This window comes from Bos javanicus, chromosome 1 (assembly GCF_032452875.1).
Source record: "Bos javanicus breed banteng chromosome 1, ARS-OSU_banteng_1.0, whole genome shotgun sequence".
Taxonomy (NCBI): Eukaryota; Metazoa; Chordata; class Mammalia; order Artiodactyla; family Bovidae; genus Bos; species Bos javanicus.
This window is the reverse complement of record NC_083868.1, coordinates 7549705-7570268: the sequence shown is the minus strand read 5'-3', so window position 1 is coordinate 7570268 and position 20564 is coordinate 7549705. Positions and strand designations below refer to the sequence as shown.

The 20564-nt window shown below is 38.0% G+C and overlaps 1 protein-coding gene across 4 annotated transcripts in view; it reads right to left on the bottom strand.

Annotated features, from left to right (window-relative positions):
* Nucleotides 1–630: 630 nt before the first annotated feature.
* Nucleotides 631–20564, bottom strand: part of LTN1 (listerin E3 ubiquitin protein ligase 1) — a 59122-nt gene continuing 39188 nt past the window's right edge. For all 4 annotated transcript variants that reach the window (XM_061422504.1, XM_061422682.1, XM_061422592.1 and 1 more), the window contains 8 exons: nt 19872–20109; nt 19234–19308; nt 13094–13280; nt 8615–8786; nt 7304–7524; nt 5577–5771; nt 4048–4215; nt 631–3147 (listed from right to left, as the gene is read on the bottom strand). In XM_061422504.1, coding sequence (XP_061278488.1) covers nt 3085–3147; nt 4048–4215; nt 5577–5771; nt 7304–7524; nt 8615–8786; nt 13094–13280; nt 19234–19308; nt 19872–20109 — 1319 coding nt within the window. In that variant the 3' untranslated portion in view covers nt 631–3084. The remainder of the gene's footprint in view (nt 3148–4047; nt 4216–5576; nt 5772–7303; nt 7525–8614; nt 8787–13093; nt 13281–19233; nt 19309–19871; nt 20110–20564) is intronic.

The following is a 20564-nucleotide window of genomic DNA, read 5'->3' as shown; positions in this document are numbered from 1 at the left end:
CAAAGACCATGTTAATGTCAAGTCCCCTGCCAGAAGAATCCCTGTAAGAGATAAAACGTTAGGATCCATAACGTGCAATCTGCAAGGAAAACAGGCATACAGATGATATATTCACAAAATAAGGACCAATAAACATATGGAATAAAGCTAAGGTTCATGGTAGCCAGGGAAATACAAATGAAAACAAAGAGCTACTATCTCACAGCTCTGACTAGAAAACTTTAAAAGTGATAAGACTAAGTGTTTTGGTGATGACCTGGGAAATCCAGAATCCTCTTGTACCGCCTTTGAGAGCACAAACTTACACGCCACTTTGGAGAGCAATCTGTCAACATGTAAGAGTCAGACACAACTTAGCGACTAAACAACAACAAAGTCACAGAGCACATATCTAAAATCAGAGTATCTATTACCTGAAATTCCATGTGGGGGCGTGTGTTCAGAATACCTAGCACGTTTCATCTGCATAAGAAAATATTATCAAGAGTGTACACTGGCAGCGCTGTTCAAAATGGCAAAGAGTAACACTGAAATGACCATTAGTGAGCGAAATGATAAGCAAACTGACATAGTGATACAAAATAGCAGTAATGTTGAACGAAAAGGGAAACTACAAAAGAACACATCACAAAATTTTGAAAAACTGCTGTATTATGTATGGACAGAAACATGTGGTAAAATATAAAATCTTAAGCAGGAAGGAGTCATACCAACTTCAGGAGGGTGGGTGAGCTCCAATGAGGGAAGGAGGAGATGGTCTCAGGGAAGAGTACAAAAGAGTAACATTTTATTTCTTTAAAAATCAGAAGCAAATATGGCAAAATAGTTTATGAAGAGTACAAGGGCATTTATATTATTATTAGTTATGTATATTTGAAATATTTTGCAATTAAAAAGAATTTTAATGGGCACATATGGTATTAACAATCAAATAATTATTCACACCACACAAACTCCAGTAATGACATTGCTTTAAGCCACAGAAACTTATATACATACATTACAGCATGTGATAAATAAGAGTTAAAAATAAATTCTAAAATTTGCAATTTACATCAGGGCTTTAAATTAACAATTTTACTAATGGGCTCTGAATCTCATGCAATTTTAAAATGTCCTTAATGCTAGAATTTTAAGGGATGCTCTTGAGTTGTCAAAGCTATATAAACAAACTTTAATTATAATGTGATATTCTGAATTTCAGTTTTATTTTGGAAAGCTTCTTTAGTGTATAAACAATAACAAGCTTTACATTTGTATTTACAAGTCTAAAAGAAATGTGCCAAGTGTCCTAAGTATGACGAGTAGGCATCTCACTTAATTATACTCTTTCACCGGAGAACCTGATACCCTGAAGAATAATGTGGAAAAACAATGCTCCATTATTCCCTTTTCTTTTCTACTTGGGGTATGGGTCAGAAGCAAGACGTACCAATACTGGAAAAGTTATAAACAAAGCCTTACTATAAAACAATTTTAAAGGAAAAGTGTGTAATTTTCACAGAGGAGTAACACAATCTTTTGGGTTTACTATGTTAGAGACAGACATAGGAAAAAGAGAGAATATTTTAAGAAAGGGGTTAAGAAGAGGTAGTAGAATTTTGCTATCTGTATTCCTTGAGCCTAAGGCTATAAGGTAATAAATACTACAGAGAAAATTTCAGGAGACAGATAAAACTCGGCAGGACACTGCATCTACAATACAACTCAAGATCTTTAACTCACACGGAATACTTCAGTCTCCACTACAATGCTCTGACCACATTCATACTATTTCAATAATAACCATTTTACCCAGCTGATAGTATACAGTACTTTTATTTAACACGAGTTGCTTTTTGCCAATTAAACATTTGCAACAGAGATGATTAGCTGAGTCTTCACGTAACCGTGCTATGAGATAGGCTAATTATTTCCCGTGTGATGGAAGACTGCAATAAAATTATTCCAAGTTCCAAACTTTCACACTTTTATATTTTGGGCACAGTTTTTAAGGGCAGTAATGCTGTAGCAAAACTCAGGTCTTCACCTACCTCATTTCAGCCTGTTATACTGAATTATACTTAGTATTAAAATGTCTAACTCACACTTATGAAGGCTAGAAAAAATTAGCTCCCCTCAACTCTCTCTAATTTAGTGTAATTCTGACCAGTAAGAATAGCAAAATTTGCTTACAAAATTTAAAGCCTCCTACAATGTTTTTATATTTTTTGCTTTTTCCACCACTCTTAAGTTTCAGAAATAACTATTTCTTTGTTCTTGACAGAAGAATAGAAACCACTCTACTTCATGAATAAAATAAGGTGACTTCTGTTTCTCTCAAATTCTCACCCTCTGGAGACTCACTGCAACTGAGTAATAAATGCACCGACACGTCTGCAATCCAAATTTCACTAGCACAAGGAAATTCTTTTACAGTAAAAAGGTCAGTGTTCTGAATTTAATTTTCTGAATTTCAAAACCCTTACTAAATGGAGGCACCTTAAAGTTCAGTTTATACTCTTTTACATAGGCTTTCAGAGCATGCTTTAAATAGCTTAAGATAAGCTATATTAATAGCTTAATGTCATTTTATCATTAAAATAATCTACAAATACCAGAATACTAATTAATTTTGTTGTTGTAACTAATAAATAAGTCTCAAAATATCTGTGGATGTAAATCAACCCTCTCAATTCATTACCTCACTCGGACTGTTCTAAACATAGATAAACTAACTGAATGAGTTTATCAGTATAATACACTTGTGCAATGTTTTCACCAATTCCCACTCTGTACTTTAGGGTTTTTCCACATTTATTTTTAAATGTACAAAGCGATTAAACTATTTATATAAATATTTTTCTCTCCAATATGTAATATTTTCATGTAAAAGAAAAGGTTTCCAAACATTTACAAAGCAATCTAAAGATAAGTAAACCTGATTTTAGGATCATTACATGAACCAAAATAATTTTCCAGAGAAGGCCCTATTTGAAGGTAATGCTCAGCAGCCTCCTCACATCAGCGCTCCAAGATGAATCAAATCCACTGCCTTTGCTCGAATTTCTTCAGGGATCAATTCCATTGAGGGGAAAAAAAATCTCAGAAAAAGGTCTCGCGACAGAGTGGACAAGTGGATTTGTTGCTGGATGTAAACCATTTGTACTGAAAAAGAAAAATCTAAGTGTTAAAAACTTTTTACACTGCCATTTTACATATACGTCTAAAGTAACAATTTTTTAATATAAAAATTTACTTTAGTAATTACACAAAATGGAAATTAAAGCAAATGTTTCTTATCAAACTGGCCAAGTTGAAAAGATAATATTATCTTTTTTTTAAAATAAAACAAGATGAATACAGCAATCCTTTATTGAACAATGATGTTCAGCTTTGCATATTCCATTTAAATAGTGGTAGGTTTTACATAAATCTTCTTTTAATCCTTTCAACAGCCTTTAGAAAAGTATTATTATCTCCATTTTACAGATGAGAAAACTAGAACTCAGGTCAGCAAGCTGGTGCTTTGCAGACTAAAGTAACTTTAAAATGATTAAACTAAGAAAAGGGAGACTACTGAAATGTCTGTTCTTTACATTCATCTCCAAATCAACACGGTTCAGTGCTCCTTCCAAAGGCCAGTGGTTCTCTGCACTCAGGCTCACGCTCACAAAAACGGAGGTGTGTAAAGAAACCTGCTGTGATGGAACTGAGCATAGTGAGATTTCCTTTATGATGTCTGAAAAGAGCAAAAAGCTCTGATGCCAGACGGCTCTCAGTTCCAATTTGTTCAGTCTCCTTTACTGTATACATCTTACAGAGCCATCCATTTTTTAAGTGCCAAGAGCTATTTTAGAAACTTCCATTTATTAAAGTGCTTTGATGCCACCAGTCTCAGTAAATTACTAATTTTCTTTTACAGATTTTGAAAAATCATTTTTAATATGTCTCCCATTAACCACAATTAAAGAGTTGAACATCCACAGTTTTCTAAGGTTAGATATAATCCATATATAATATTAATATATGTAAGATATAAATAAGCTAGTTTCTCTGTAGACTTACCAAACAAGCTGAATGGAACTTTTTTTTGCATGTTCTACAGGCTTTTTTGGGAAGAGAATAGTTGAAACCGTGAATGACTGAGAAACAAATCATGCAATCTTCAACACCCTCAAAACGTTTGTCTACATTATTTTTCCATAATGCTAAGCCTTCCATAATACTTCCATTCTGTTAACAAGGAAAAAAAAAAAACAATGAATACACACTTTAAATCACCAATATTATCTTAATTCAATTTCACAAATTTTAAAATTGTATTATAATCTGGAGAGAAGAGAATCAATCTGCTTGGCTATATCACAATTCTAAGTTTTATGAATACTGGTTTTCAAAATGACCTCCCACGTTTTAGGAACCAGGTATGTTTCTTCCTTAAATGTTGACTTGAAAGAAAGGCTTCTGACCCAATTTTCAGTTTTTATAGTCTTAGCTTGTTATTTGATGAAACTTTTTAAATAATTAAGTTGTTTGGATCAGTTCTCCTAACTTTTAACTAAAAATGAGGAAATTAACTATCTCACCTACTCAAATGCTGATTTGTTCCAGCTCTACAATACTAGTGAATAGGCTTGTTTTAACATACTTTTCCTCTACTATAGAATGCCTGGCAAACAAAAACTAGAGAAGGTGCAAACAAAACTAGAGAAGACTTAACAATTTGTTTACAATGCAAAAAGGTCTTTGAAAGTACTGAGATTTCTCTAACCACAGGAGAGGTGAAATGTTAAAAGTCAAAGTAGCTCAGAAGACATTCAGCTGTCCGAGACTTACAAAAAGATTCCCTCTCAACTTTAATACCAGGTATTGTTCTATAACATCTACAGGGTCAATGAAGAAGAGTTGATTCTTTTCAAACACCAGGGAAAAACGCTACAGAGCCTTAAAAATTAAAATAAGCTTGGCAGGGTCAAATAATTTAGACATATATCTGTTTCAGTTTCTGTTCAGTCACTCAGTCGTATCTGACTCTGTTAAACCGTGGACTGGAGCATGCCAGGCTTCCCTGTCCATCACCAACTCCTGGAGCTTGCTCAAACTCATGTCCATCGAGTCGGTGATGCCATCCAACCATCTCATCCTCTGTCGTCCCCTTCTCCTCCTGCCCTCAATCTTTCCCAGCATCAGGGTCTATTCAAATGAGTTGGTTCTTCGCATCAGGTGGCCAAAGTATGGGAGCGTCAGCTTCAGCATCAGTCTTGCCAATGAATATTCAGGACTGATTTCCTTTAGGATTGATTAATTTGATCTCCTTGCAGTCCAAGGGAGTCTCAATAGTCTTCGCCAGGACCACAGTTCAAAAGCATCAATTCTTCAGTTCTCAACCTTTCTTTTTGGTCCAACTCTCACATCCATAATGACTACTGGAAAAACCATAGCTTTGACTATATGGACCTTTGTCAGATTCAACAAAATATAGTATCCATTTCTACTTAAGCAGAAGAGAGAAAATTTTACTGCCCTTTTACACAGTAAAGCAGCGACTTCTCTCTAGTTCAGAAAGCCTAACAAGCATGTATGTGGACACTTACTTGATGGGTGAGGTAAGTGCTCAGCTGAAGCATCCAGTTTCGCCACTGCTGCACGGCCACTCCAACTCTTTTCCCACTTTCCACTGTTATTGAGCCCAATGGATAATTTGAAGGCAGCTGTATTATAAGTTCAATCACTATATCCTCAATACTGTAAGTGGCCATGACTTCTCGAGTAGTAGCTCGAGCTTTAACCTGCAACACATGAAAAGTAATTTTTTTTTTTGTGCCAATTTTCTTTTCTTCCCTTTTATTCAAAAACCATCTTGATAGGTTGACAGATAGCAGCCAGTCCTCATTCAAACAAACCACGGGTAAACATATTCACTTATCTAATGTGAGATATTTAAGAAATAGATTCAAATAGCTGACACGTTTCATAGTGATGTTATGACAAAGATGTTTTAAAAAGAAATGCACTGAAAAAGTATGTTTTTATTATACTAGGCTTACCATATTGTAGTTTTTGAATAGAAGTGTATAGAATGGGTTACTATTAATTATCCCTTCTCTTCCAAAGTCAGTGTATCAAATATCACTTCTATTTAGATGTCTCCCAAGTCTTTCCCTACCACAGAATTCCCCTGAGCTTTAGAACCAACCATCAACTGCCAGAATATTTATACCTGATCTGGATTTTCTTCCTAGCACTGCAAACTCAACAGAGAATACAAATCACCATCCTTTAAAAATGTATTCTTCTGACTTTCGTATTCTATGCTATAAAGTGTAGCATCATCTTAAATTTCTCTTTCAGATATTAATTAGCTGTAAGTTTGGTTAAATCACCACAGAATTTCTCACATCCGTCCCCTTTTAAGGACTAGTCTCACTGTTTCCCGCAGGCCCTCCTCATGTCTACACATTATGAGCCTCCCTAACTACTCACGTGAACCCATGCCCCGTGCCAGCAGCCCATGCTGTAAGACTTCAGTCAGAGCAATTTCACTGTTTAACTCTGACACCGTCACTGCCTCAGAAGAAAAAATTCAGTGGCTACACAGCACTAAAAATTTTAGAATGTTAGTTGATGCCTTTTCCAGTATGGACTCAATTCATCACAGAAGCCGTCTGTTCTCTATTTACCTTCATGAAAACTACTCTATATGAATACTGGGCTACTCATTATTTCTTAAGCAACCACAGAAATTATTAATACATTCTCATCTTCAAACTTTTTGCTTTTGCTGTGCTGTTTTCTCTACATTAAATGCTGTAACCCACAGCGGCATCCTGCCAACCTCAAAATAACCCCCCCTCCATCAAGTCTTACCTAGGCCCCCAAGCCGGATGACCTTTTCCCACCCTGACTGCAGAACACTCTTCCTCTTAATGTGCCACTTTCCAGTCTCCAATGCAAAATACATTACCAATATCACCCTCTTTCCTTTATCGGACTGTGTGTTATTACACGACAGGAATGAGACCCTTCTAAGCTGTCTATTTTGCAGGTGACTGGCACAAAGCACCTGGCATCTATAGGTATTCCAATATATATTTTGAATTAACTAGTGAATGTTCAAAAACTATTTAGCATAGGTAAATGAAATTATAACATCACTTCAATCGATGCATTAATTTGAGATCTGATGTCCAAGAATCAGAAAATAGACAATTTCTTTACTTTCTGAACCAAGAGCTACAATTGTGATCATACTCACTACAACGGATAGGCGTAACCAATACTGAGACAACTTTTCTAGAAAAAAATTCAAGATAATACTAACCGTCATGCCATTAAACAGCTGTGTACTTGTTTGCACAGAAGATATTTCTTGAGAAGAAAGAACACTGCTAACATACTTGCTGGTGAATCTATCTACGATATTGAACACACGCTTCTCACTACTGTTCCACCACAGCCTGACCATGGCTGGCAAGTCTTTTAATGTCATGTGATAGACTGAACAAGCTAAGTGTGGAATATGGTAGGGAAGAGCTGAGGTATCTGAGGAAAAAACAAATTCTTAGTTAGTAACACGTATCTCTTACACAGAACACACTGATATGAGTACTTTCCTCGGAAAATCATTTTCAGTTCCTTGACACTAGCACTAGAGCTCATAGAACAGACATACCAAGGAAACCAGAACTCTGTAGAATAGTAGCTTTTTCTCCCACATTCAAAATGAACAATTAGAATGGTAGAAAGAAGATCCTGAAGGATATGGAAAAATCTGCCCCCAAATAGCACTATTTTGCAGGGAAGATCACAAATAAAATGAAGCACACACACTTCAAAGAGGAGGAAAAATTAAAGATTCTTTTTCTTATGAAAGTGAAAGTGAAGTCGCTCAGTCATGTCTGACTCTTTGAGACCACATGCACTGCAGCCTACCAGGCTCTTCTATCCATGGGATTTTCCAGGCAAGAGTACTAGAGTGGGTTGCCATTCCCTTCTCCAGGGGATCTTCCCAACCCAGGGATCGAACCTGGGTCTCCTGCATTGCAGGCAGAGGCTTTACCGTCTGGACTACCAGGGAAGCCCCAAATCATGAAAAAAAAAAAAAAAACTGGCGGCCTTTACTTTCCCCAGAGCTCACTGACGTGTTATGCAGAAGTTCGAGTCCTACTGTACTACCCACAAGACAAAGCTCCAACCTCAGATCTCCAAGGCATTTAAAACAATTCCTATTCTCAGGAAATCCTTTTTAACACTGAGGCGTAGCTAGATGTATGCACGTCTACCCCTTCAGCTAAAATGTGAGCTCCCAGAGTGAAAAAATAATACATTTTACTCATCTTCGTTTCCCCAACAAAAGACCATCCATGGGCCTACAAAACATTATTGTCTACAGAGTAAAAGATAACAGTAATCTAGAAACTAAGCTTCAAAAATGAATTAAATTCCTAAGAACTTCAACCATAAGATCTAATTATTTATTCTATGTTGAGAAATAGGGAAAATCTGGCACTTCAACAATGTCATAGAGGGGACCCACATTTGGGGTTACTCTCCACGTCCTCATGGTAAAGAGTCATACAAGCTGACTTGAGCCTCGTCCCCAGGAAGAAACACACACACACATCATACTGACCTCTAATACCCAAATGGAGCTCTTCTGTAAAGAAAGTTCGAGGGTCCTTATTGGAGAGCTCAACAGCTGTCTCTGCAAAGGCTGGATTTTCTGGCATAAGCCTGAACAGGTGATAAAGCAATTTATTCAAACTTTTTGTTCTTCGAAGGTACATTGAATACAGAGCTCGAAGCTGGTGGAAATGAGAGAATTTTTGTTAGTAAACCCAATTAAATAGGACATTCAGCAGACTTGGAACGAATTAAAGTATAAACAGATTGGGACTTCCCTGGGAGTGGTCCAGCGGCTGAGACTCCGTCCTCCCTATGCAGGGGGCCCAGGTGCGATCCCTGGTGGGGGAAACTAGATCCCACATGCTGCAACTAAGATCCAGCACAGCCAAATAAATAAACAAATATTTTAAAATATATATATTACCTATATATATAGTACAATGTATATGTGTGTGTGTGTGTATATACATATATAGTACAAGAACACAATGAATGGAGAAGGAAATGGCAACCCACTCCAGTGTTCTTGCCTGGAGAATCCCAGGGACAGGGGAGCCTGGTGGGCTGCCGTCTATGGGGTCGCACAGAGTCGGACACGACTGAAGTGACTTAGCAGCAGCAACACAATGAAAAAATGCATTTATCTGAACACTGAGAATGACATGGAAGAGTCCTACAAAATACATCACACAGTGTTACTTTCCAGTCGGGTCGTCTGATGACACTGCTCCCCCTTCTCATACACTAGCAGAAGTTCTCACTACCCCTTCGTTACTAGACATATGCCTCTAACATCTTTCCCAAACTGTCTCCTGTTGATAAGTTCACCGCCACTTTGGAGACTGAGCTGAGAAAAATCTATTTGCCACTGCCCACAGATGCTTCACTCATTCTCCTCCCAAATCTTCCACACCACAATCTCTAATCTTTCAAAATTCTGCTCAAAACTAATCCCATTGCTATGGCTGCCCTCACCCTATACCAAACATTCCAGCATCCCCTTATGACAGAACAATCTGGTAGCTCAAAATGTCCTGGAGTTGTTTTATAAATCAAGAAATTTCACATAATAATATGGCTTTTTTTTTTGCTTTCTTTCTTAAAAATAGGAAAAATCTGGCACCACTGGATATACTACAGGTATCTACATGAGACATGTGCTTTAAAAACTTGTTCCTCAATAATGTAGTTTTCATTTGTTCACATTTACCTTGCGTTCTTTGGTATTTGTACCTGTTTTAAAATTACTTTTTCCACTATGCCATATTGTCCCCTCAGAGTACACAGACACCATTTTCTGGACACAATGAATGCTCAAATACAAAGATCAAGCCATAGGATTTGGCATTTGGGATTCTTAAAAAATCGACCACGAAGAAATCTGGAGGACACTACCTTTACCAAGTAACCAAACTTAACATCACCAAATAAAGAGGACACACGATATTTTGTGCTCCTAAGGTGACCGTGAAAACACAGCACCACCGTGCAATAAATCCCCTTGCTGAAAAATAACTAGAATATAACTACGAGAAAACTATCAGACAAATCCCAACTGGAAGACAGTTTACAAAATAACTGACTTGGTGAACGACAAGCAAGAAAAGTAGAGGAATTATAAGCTAAGGAAATATGAAAGACAAATACAAACATAATCCTTGACTGAATCCTCAATAGAAAAGGAAATAAAATTATAAAGGACATTACTGGGAAAACTGGGAAATTTTTATTTTTTAGGGGGCAAATTTTAAATACAAATTAGATAATATTATTGCATCAAAATTAAAGTGTAATATCTGTATTACATTTATGATAAACATGTTCTTATCTTAGGAGTTTATGTGTATGTAAATGTGTACTCGGTTATGTCTGACTCTTTGTGACCATGGACTGTAGCTGGCCAGGCTCCTCTGTCCATGAGATTTCCCAGGTAAGAATACTGGAATGGGCTGCCATTTCCTACTCCAGTAGATCTTCCTGACCCATGGATCAAACCCGAGTCTCTTGTGCCTCCTGTGTTGGCAGGCAGATTCTTTACCACTGCACCATCTGGGAAAGCCATTTCTAGGATATACGTGTTTAAATACTTTTGGCAAAGCATCATGATGTCTGCTGTCTACCATCTCTGTAAATCTGAATATTTTTCAAAATAAAAAATTGGAAGGAAAGTAGAATTTTTTTAAAAATTTACTGCATATATCAATGGACTTTTAAAAAACACATGTCTACTAGCCAGCAGTCCCACTCATAGGTATACAACACAAGAAAAATGAAAATAAACGTACACACAAAAACTAAGGCATAAGCCTTCACAGCAGCTTTTTTCACAATAGGCAAAAGTAGAAGCACCTAAACGCCCATTGGATGACCTGATAAGCAAAATGTGTTACAGTCATACAATGAACTATTTTTCGGACATAAAAAGCAATGCCATACTAACACACGCTACACATTATGAACAAACCTTGAAACCATTGTGCTACAAGAAATAAGCCAGACACAAAAGGCCATATATGTGAAAAGTCCACAGTAGGCAAATCATAGAGACAGAAAATAGACTAGTGGTTGCCAGTGGCCAGGGGGTTTGAAAGGAAAAGGGACAGCAGGTGGGTAAGGGTGTTTTTTTTTTTTGCGGGGTGGGGGGGCTTGGGAGGGGGGCTGGGTGTTGATGTGTGTAGATACTGAAAATGTTCTAAAATTAGATGGCAGTGATGGTGTACAATTCTGTAAATACACTAGAAACACCAAACTGTACTCTTTATCTTTTTTTTTGGCCACACTGGGATCTGAAGTTCCCCGACCAGGGATCAAACCTGCACCTCCTGCAGCAGAGGCACAGAGCCTTAACCGCTGGACCAACAGAGGAGTCCCCAAAGCTGCATCCTGTAATTAAGCAAATCTGATGATATGTGAAATACATCTCAGCAAAACTATAAGAGACACACACACACACACACACACACACACACACTTATTTTCAATTCAATTTAATTCACTAATTCTTTTGAGACGAATGTTAAAAACAACCCAGATTAAGGACCAAAAATTTATTTAAAAAACGGTCTGCTTTAGGATTCTTCTAATTACTGTTATTTACTGAGTTATGGTGGTTTACTTGTTGACAGTTCAGTTCAACTTCTAGGCTCAATAAATGCTGATCTAATTGTGCCCCTCTCTGACCCTGGCTTAATGAAAAAGATGATGTACTCATAATTTCTGCATATAAGAATTATATAATTATTCCTAATATCTGAGTATAACAAGAACAAAATTCTTAGATATAAGGCCTCAATATGCTGCAATTTTTTAGAGATCAACAATATTCTAAGAAACAAATGCAGAAGCCTAACAAGTAGTTCTTGAAATATATAATCAGTGAATTAAGACAAGCTCAAAACACAAACCTAAGTGGTAAGACTGAAAATAAATAAAACAATCTGAACATCTAGATCAGTGTTGCCTCTGTGATTTCATTTTCTCCTTAGATAAACAAATGCAAAAATGTATATGTTGATATATTTGTACCAAGAAATAGATTATTGAGCTTCCCTGGTGGCTCCAGGGCAAAGAACCCGCCTGCCATCGCAGGATACATGGGTTTGATCCCAGTCCGGGAAGATCTCCTGGAGAAGGAAAGCAAAACCCACTCCAGTATTCTTGCCTGGAGAATCCCATGGGGTCCATGGGGTCGCAAAGAGTCAGGACTAAGTGACTAAACAACTACAAGGGTTATTAGCAACAACATAAGTTATAACTTAAGGATTCTGAAAAATCACATTGAAAATGAATGCCATGATATTTAGTCACACTTTAAATATGTAGCGATTTAAGTCTTGTTGTATTAACCTGACAAAGAAGTGACCTACTTTATTAAACTGATTCAATGTTTGGAACTTTTTTTAAAAGCAGGCATCTAAAAGAATTTTTTAAACTGGAGCAGAGCTTTCCAGTTTCCTTGTTAAACGTGAGACAACAGAGACATCTAGTGGCTGCTAAAATAATTTGGGCAAAATAATTACTATAGGATATTTTCATTATTTAGTGATAACAGCTTGAATTACATATGGTAATATTTCATAGATCTTTCTCTAAACACTGATTTTCAAATAAGGTGAATTTCCATTGATATTCCCACAAGAGTCAGAAGTTGACCAAAGGGAAAAAGAAAATAGCAAGATCCAGTTCTTTAGAAACTGTTACTATGATAACACAAAAGTAAATTATAGAAACCTGGTTTCCTGCAATAAACAGACTTGGTGGACACAGTCAGTTAGAAAAAAACTGATCCAAGCATAAAACTGTGGGAGGGTGACAAAGTAAAGACAGAAATAAATTTAGCAGAATGTCTGTAATGAGCCAGATAAGAGCAGACTAAAATGTGAGGCATGTCCTCATTTTTCTCCAAAAGGAGGGGAAGGAAAGGTTTAAGATAGTAAGAGAGAAATACTTTTTTGACAGAACTTTTTTTTTGTCTCATTTTATTTACCTGAGATGAAGCAGCTTTGAAGAAAGTAAGTATTAATTTCCAAGTGAGGAGGTACCCCAGAACATAACAGAAGTCTTCACTCAGTGGCTTGATAGTAACTATCTGTCCAACAGGAATACATCCCAAAACATTTTCTAGTAAGTCCTCTTGAGTGCTAAGAAGAGACATCAGTGCAGCCGGTGGCGACCTAAGAATCAATGATTAAACAGCACAGTTTTCTTCATAATTTGTCTCTTAACAAACTGACAGCGTGTATAAATTTGAAGCATTTTAGAAAAATCTTCCTCTTCCTCTATTTTCCAAAAACCATTTTAAAAGTTCCCCTTAATAGGTTCAATTTTGACCCTTAATTTTATATAAAGGCAATTATAGAATCTGAAAGGCATAAAATGATATAGAAATATATACATGTTTTCATATTTATAAATATGTAAGATATGCTATAAAATTTACTCTAGAAATTAGTACTTAAAGGAAAAACTTTTCAGTTCAGTGCAGTCGCTCAGTCATGTTCAACTCTTTGCAACCCCATGGACCATGGCACACCAGGCCTCCCTGTCCATCACCAACTCCTAGACTTTACCCAAACTCATGTCCATTAAGTCAGTGCCATCCAACCATCTCATCGTCTGTCATCCCCTTCTCCTCACGCCTTCAATCTTGCCCAGCATCATGGTCTTTTCAAATGAGTCAGCTCTTCACATCAGGTGGCCAAAGTGTAGGAGTTTCAGCTTCAGCATCAGTCCTTCCAATGAATACTCAGGGCTGATCTCCTTTAGGATGGACTGGTTGGATCTCCTTGCAGTCCAAGGGAATCTTAAGCGTCTTCTCCAATACCACAGTTCAAAGGCATCAATTCTTCTGCGCTCAACTTTCTTTATAGTCCAACTCTCACATCCACACATGACAACTGGAAAAATCATAGCCTTGTCTAGATAGACCTCTGCTTTTTAATATGCTGTCTAGGTTGGTCATAACTTTCCTTCCAAGGAGTAAGCATCTTTTAATTTCATGGCTGCATTCACCATCTGCAGTGATTTTAGAGCCCCCCAAAATAAAGTCAGCCACTGTTTCCACTGTTTCCCCATCTATTTCCCATGAAGTGATGGGACCGGATGCCATGATCTTCGTTTTCTGAATGTTGAGCTTTAAGCCAACTTTTTCACTCTCCTCCTTCATCAAGAGGCTCTTCAGTTCTTCACTTTCTGCCATAAGGGTGGTGTCATCTGCATATCTGAGGTTATTGATATTTCTCCCGGCAATCTTGATTCCAGGTTGTGCTTCATCCAGCCCAGCATTTCTCATGATGTACTGTGCATATAAGTTAAATAAGCAGGATGACAATATACAGCTTTGATGTACTCCTTTTCCTATTTGGAACCAGTCTGTTGTTCCATGTCCAGTTCTAACTGTTGCTTCCTGACCTGCATACAGATTTCTGAAGAGGCAGGTCAGGTGGTCTGGTATTCCCATCTCTTTCAGAATTTTCCACAGTTTATTGTGATCCACACAATCAAAGGCTTTGGCATAGTCAATAAAGCAGAAATAGATGTTTTTCTGGAACTCTCTTGCCTTTTCAATGATCCAGCAGAAAATGTATATTTCTACCTTTCATTTTATAGATGAAAAAAAATCATACACCCAGAGAGGCTAACTGATTAGTCTGAAGTCCCTGCCTAGCCAGGGGAACAATTAGGGCTAACAAATCCTATCAGGTCCTTTATCAACCAACAAAGGGTTAGAAGATCATAAGACTGTATTGTCTTTCAATACAGTTAAAGGAATGTTAAAGGAAATTTAACATTCATATTAACTCATGGCAATGTAAGGTAATTTTCTTCTTTATGGAAGCAGTGTACTTATTAACACTTTTAGACAAGCTTGTAAGAGTCTCAGGAAGTGAAATACTCGTGTGTGTTGTTGCTGTTCAGTTGCCGAGTCATGTCTGATTCCTGGACCCCATGAACTGCAGCACACCAGGCTTCCCTGTCCCTCATCATCTCCTGGAGTTTGCCCAAGTTCACATCCACTGAATCAGTGATGCTGTCCAACCATCTCATCCTCTGTCACCCTCTTCTCTTGCCTTCAATCTCACCCAGCATCAGGGTCTTTTCCAAAGACTTGTGTGTATCTCCAGTCAAATTCTCTCTGACATTCTGACTTCAGACTCTTCTTTTACCTCTGTGATCTTTCTTTCCTTGTGGTTTCCTACTACCAGCCCATAAGTAAAAGTTCTCTCCAACTTCTGCCCTTAAGTTTTTACCTTCAGCACCACCATCTCATGTACCAACCCTTCTCCATTCCATACCAACCATCAGCAGATTTTACAAAGAACAACTCTCCACTTTACACACTGACCTCCATGCACTTTGGAACTTCTAGAATGGCCTCCAGCTCTGCTTGCTACTTCTATGTCTGAAGCTACTTATGCTTCAGACTTCTGCCAGAATCAGCTGATGGTATCCCACCTTCTACCAAACAATGCCCCGATCTCTAGAAAATGTCATTTTGAAGGCCCTTCATTACCCTCCAGCTTTATCTTTCACTCTACCCTCCCTGCCTACTCTGCACATGCTCATTTATTTGCCTGCGTTGGGTCATAGTTGCGGCACATGGAAACGTCACTGCCTCTGGTGGATCGTTCATTGTGGCACAGGGACTCTCTAGTTGTGGCACGTGGGCTCAGCTGTTTCAGCATGTAGGTTTAGTTGCTCCCTGGAATGTGGGATCTTAGTTCCCAAACCAGGGATCAAACTCACATCTCCTGCATTGCAAGGCAAATTCTTAACCACTGGATCACCAGGGGACTCCCTCATTTATTCTTTTACTCAACAAATGAGGATTATTTATAACTATTTAAGGCCAACAACTGGGTGCTGGGGAACAAAAAGTCAGAAATAAAAGACTGAAAGCCTCACAGAGCTTATATTCCACTGGAAGAAGACCTAGAAAATTAAAAAATATGTCACATGGCAACAACTCGATATTCCCCAAGCACATCATGAGCAGTCATGCCTCAATGCCTTTGCACATGGTGTTCCTGTAACTTTCCCCTGCCTGCTGAAATGCTCCCTAATCTGAAAAGTCTTCCCTTTCATCAATGTCTTCCCTTTTTGGCACAGTAGTTGTGTCTCACTAACATCATCCTTTTTCTTAGCACTTGTCACACACTGTCTTCTATTATAGGGTGGTTGTTTAGTCACTTAATCGTGTCCAACTCTTTTGTGACCCTATGGACCATAGCCCACCAGGCGCCTCTGTCCATGAAATTTCCCAGACAAGAACACCGGAGCAAGCTGCCATTTCCTTCTCCAAGGGATCTTCCCAACGTGGAAATCAAACCTACATCTCCTACACTGGCAGGTGGATTCTCTACTGCTGAGCCACCAGAGAAGCCCACTCAGTTTTAGGGCAATACATCTAAATTAGATTATAAGCTCCTTAAGAAAACAGCTTACTTAACACTATATTCTCCCCTCACCATTTAATTAACACTTGCACAAAGGGGTGCTCAATACATTTTTGAAGGGGTATACTCTTTCCCCAGTTACTATGTGGCCAAAGAAAGTTTTACTAAACAGTAGCAAACTGAAAATGACTTAGAAACAATTAGAAGAGAGAGTAACTTTCTCTTCAAGTGAGCTCTAAAATTCATTTATATCTTACAGATAAATGTACAAGATTTGTGGAATGAATGTATTCACTAAACTTAGAGCTTTTGCATTGCCTCAGTCTTCTAAAGTCATCATGATGGATTATGACAATTTAATGAAGCAATCCCAACTTATGATGGTTTGACTTTTAATTTTTCAACACTACAACAGTGTCAAAGCAATGAGTGTTCAGTAGAAACTATACTACACATTGTGACCTTTCCCCAGACTGGCTATAACGCAGAACGGTCCTCTCTCACAATGCTGGGCAGTGCTGGTGAACTGCAGCTCCCAGGCGGCCATGCAATCACAAAGGGTTAACAACCAAGCCACTCACAACCACTCTTACCCAGACAACCATTCTGCTTTTCACATTTGGTACAGTACTCAATAAATTACAGGAGATAGCTAACACTTTATCAATACAAATAGCTGTAAAAAGAAGAGAAGCAAAAAGCAAAGGAGAAAAGGAAAGATATAAGCATCTGAATGCAGAGTTCCAAAGAATAGCAAGAAGAGATAAGAAAGCCTTCCTCAGCAATCAATGAAAAGAAATAGAGGAAAATAACAGAATGGGAAAGACTAGGGATCTCTTCAAGAAAATTAGAGATACCAAGGGAACATTTCATGCAAAGATGGGCTTGATAAAGGACAGAAATGGTATGGACCTAACAGAAGTAGAAGATATTAAGAAGAGATGGCAAGAATACACAGAACTATACAAAAAGATCTTCACAACCCAGATAATCATGATGGTGTGATCACTGACTCACCTAGAGCCAGACATCCTGGAATCTGAAGTCAAGTGGGCCTTAGAAAGCATTACCACAAACAAAGCTAGTGGAGGTGATGGGATTCCAGTTGAGCTGAAAGATGATGCTGTGAAAGTGCTGCACTCAATATGCCAGCAAATTTGGAAAACTCAGCAGTGGCCACAGGACTGGAAAAGGTCAGTTTTCATTCCAATCCCAAAGAAAGGCAATGCCAAAGAATGCACAATTGCACTCATCTCACACGCTAGTAAAGTAATGCTCAAAGTTCTCCAAGCCAGTCTTCAGCAATATGTGAACCGTGAACTTCCTGATGTTCAAGCTGGTTTTAGAAAAGGCAGAGGAACCAGAGATCAAATTGCCAACATCCACTAGATCATCAAAAAAGCAAGAGAGTTCCAGAAAAACATCTATTTCTGCTTTAGTGACTATGCCAAACCCTTTGACTGTGTGGATCATAATAAACTGTGGAAAATTCTGAAAGAAATGGGAATACCAGAACGCCTGACCTGCCTCTTGAGAAACCTATATGCAGGTCAGGAAGCAGCAGTTAGAACAGGACATGGAACAACAGACTGGTTCCAAATAGGAAAGGGAGTACATCAAGGCTGTATATTGTCACCCTGCTTATTTAACTTATATGCAGAGTACATCATGAGAAACGCTGTGCTGGAAGAAGCACAAGCTGGAATCAAGATTGCCGGGAGAAATATCAATAACCTCAGATATGCAGATGACACCACCCTTATGGCAGAAAGTGAAGAGGAACTCAAAAGCCTCTTGATGCAAGTGAAAGTAGAGAGTGAAAAAGTTGGCTTAAAGCTCAACATTCAGAAAACGAAGATCATGGCATCTGGTCCCATCACTTCATGGGAAATAGATGGGGAAACAGTGGAAACAGTGTCAGACTTTATTTTTCTGGGCTCCAAAATCACTGCAGATGGTGACTGCAGCCATGAAATTAAAAGATGCTTACTCCTTGGAAGGAAAGTTATGACCAACCTAGATAGCATATTCAAAAGCAGAGACATTACTTTGCAACAAAGGTCCGTCTAGTCAAGGCTATGGATTTTCCTGTGGTCATGTATGGATGTGAGAGTTGGACTGTGAGGAAAGCTGAGCACCGAAGAATTGATGCTTTTGAACTCTGGTGTTGGAGAAGACTCTTGAGAGTCCCTTGGACTGCAAGGAGATCCAATCAGTCTATTCTGAAGATCAGCCCTGGGATTTCTTTGGAAGGAATGATGCTAAAGCTGAAACTCCAGTACTTTGGCCACCTTATGCAAAGAGTTGACTCATTGGAAAAGACTCTGATGCTGGGAGGGATTGGGGGCAGGAGGAGAAGGGGACGACAGAGGATGAGATGGCTGGATGGCATCACTGACTCGATGGACGTGAGTCTGAGTGAACTCCGGGAGTTGGTGATGGACAGGGAGGCCTGGCATGCTGCGGTTCTTGGGGTTGCAAAGAGTCAGACATGACTGAGTGACTGAACTGAACTGAACTGAACACTTTATCATAAAACAGACTTTGAGTTGGATGACTTTGCCCAACTGTAGGCTGATGGAAACGTTCTGAACACGCTTCAGTAGGCTAGGATAAACTGATATTCAGCAGGTTACATGTATCAAATGTATCTTTGACTCAACATGTATTCAACTTACAAATAGGATGTAACCCTGTAAATTGAGGAAGACTTGTATTAAAAATAACTTACAAGGCTGGTTCTTCTTCTTCATCTCCATATGACTTTAGATTATCTTGATCATATTGTGGGAATTCAGGCATCAATCTGAAAGTCAGAATATTAAGTTACATGAAATGGTTCACTGTTAAGTCATGCTTAGCAATAGAAAGTCCAATACTAATTTTGTAATGAGTATATCCTTTTACTGAGCTTATTCTGAAATAATCCACTATGGCCAGGACTATATAAATATAAACTGTGCATGGAGAACCATGACCATTCCTGTTACTGAAACATTTAGTCAAGCGTACTCTGTTGCTGTTTTTACTTTGACTTTTTTTTTTTTTTAATTTTTGGTAACTTCTTTCTTTTTGACTTTTTTTTAATGACCAAAAATTAAAACTACATATGTGAAAGTGAAAGTCACTCAGTCTTGTCCAATTCTTTGTGACCATATGGACTATACAGTCCATGGAATTCCCCAGGCTAGAATACTGAAGTGCACAGTCTTTCCCTTCTCCAGGAGATCTTCCCAACCCAGGGATTGAACCCAAGTCTCCAGCATTGCAGGCAGATTCTTTACCAACTTAGCTATCAGGGAAGGCCAAAACTATATTTCATTTTTTAAAAAACCACCACAATACTGATTCAATTGAAAGAATTCTTACTTGTATAGCATATGATAGACAGCAATTTGCACAGGCCGAGCTCTATAAAGGAGTAATGGGGCTAATGTATTTAACAAAGTCTGGAGGTATTCTGGCAAGTTTGTTTTCTGACCAGCAATCAATCTTGCAGGGAGTTTCTGACTCAATAGCTGATCCTTTGGGATATAAGTTAATGTTTCACACATGGGCTTCAGCATTGCATTCTGAAATGATGTTTCAGATGTATCTCTGTTTTCTCCTGATGACAAAAAGGAAAAAAAGAGTCATACCCCAAACAAAGTGAGTAATACAACTTGACCGATTCACAGACAACCAAATGTTATTTAAGAAAATGAAATAAAAACTTGACAAACATTAAAGCAGTCCAAACTAGAAGCATGAACTGAATATATATTTCAGATAATCTCAACTATTTAATGACTTCTATTATCTTATCCTTTTAAAAAAAAGAAGTTTGAGTTAAAATAATTTATTCATATTCTCTGAATTAGTATGATTCCAATTTTCAGTGGTCTTTAGGTATCTTGTGATGTTTCAATTCTTGTCTGTAAAGCAGAAGAATATACGATGATTCTGAGATGCTAAACTTTCTCTCTGGCTCTTTCACTATTTTGTGTTGTGTGACCTAAACATCCAAAGTTGATTTTGCGGTGTTTTGTGTTTTGTTTTGTTTTTTAATTTTTCAAAACAAGT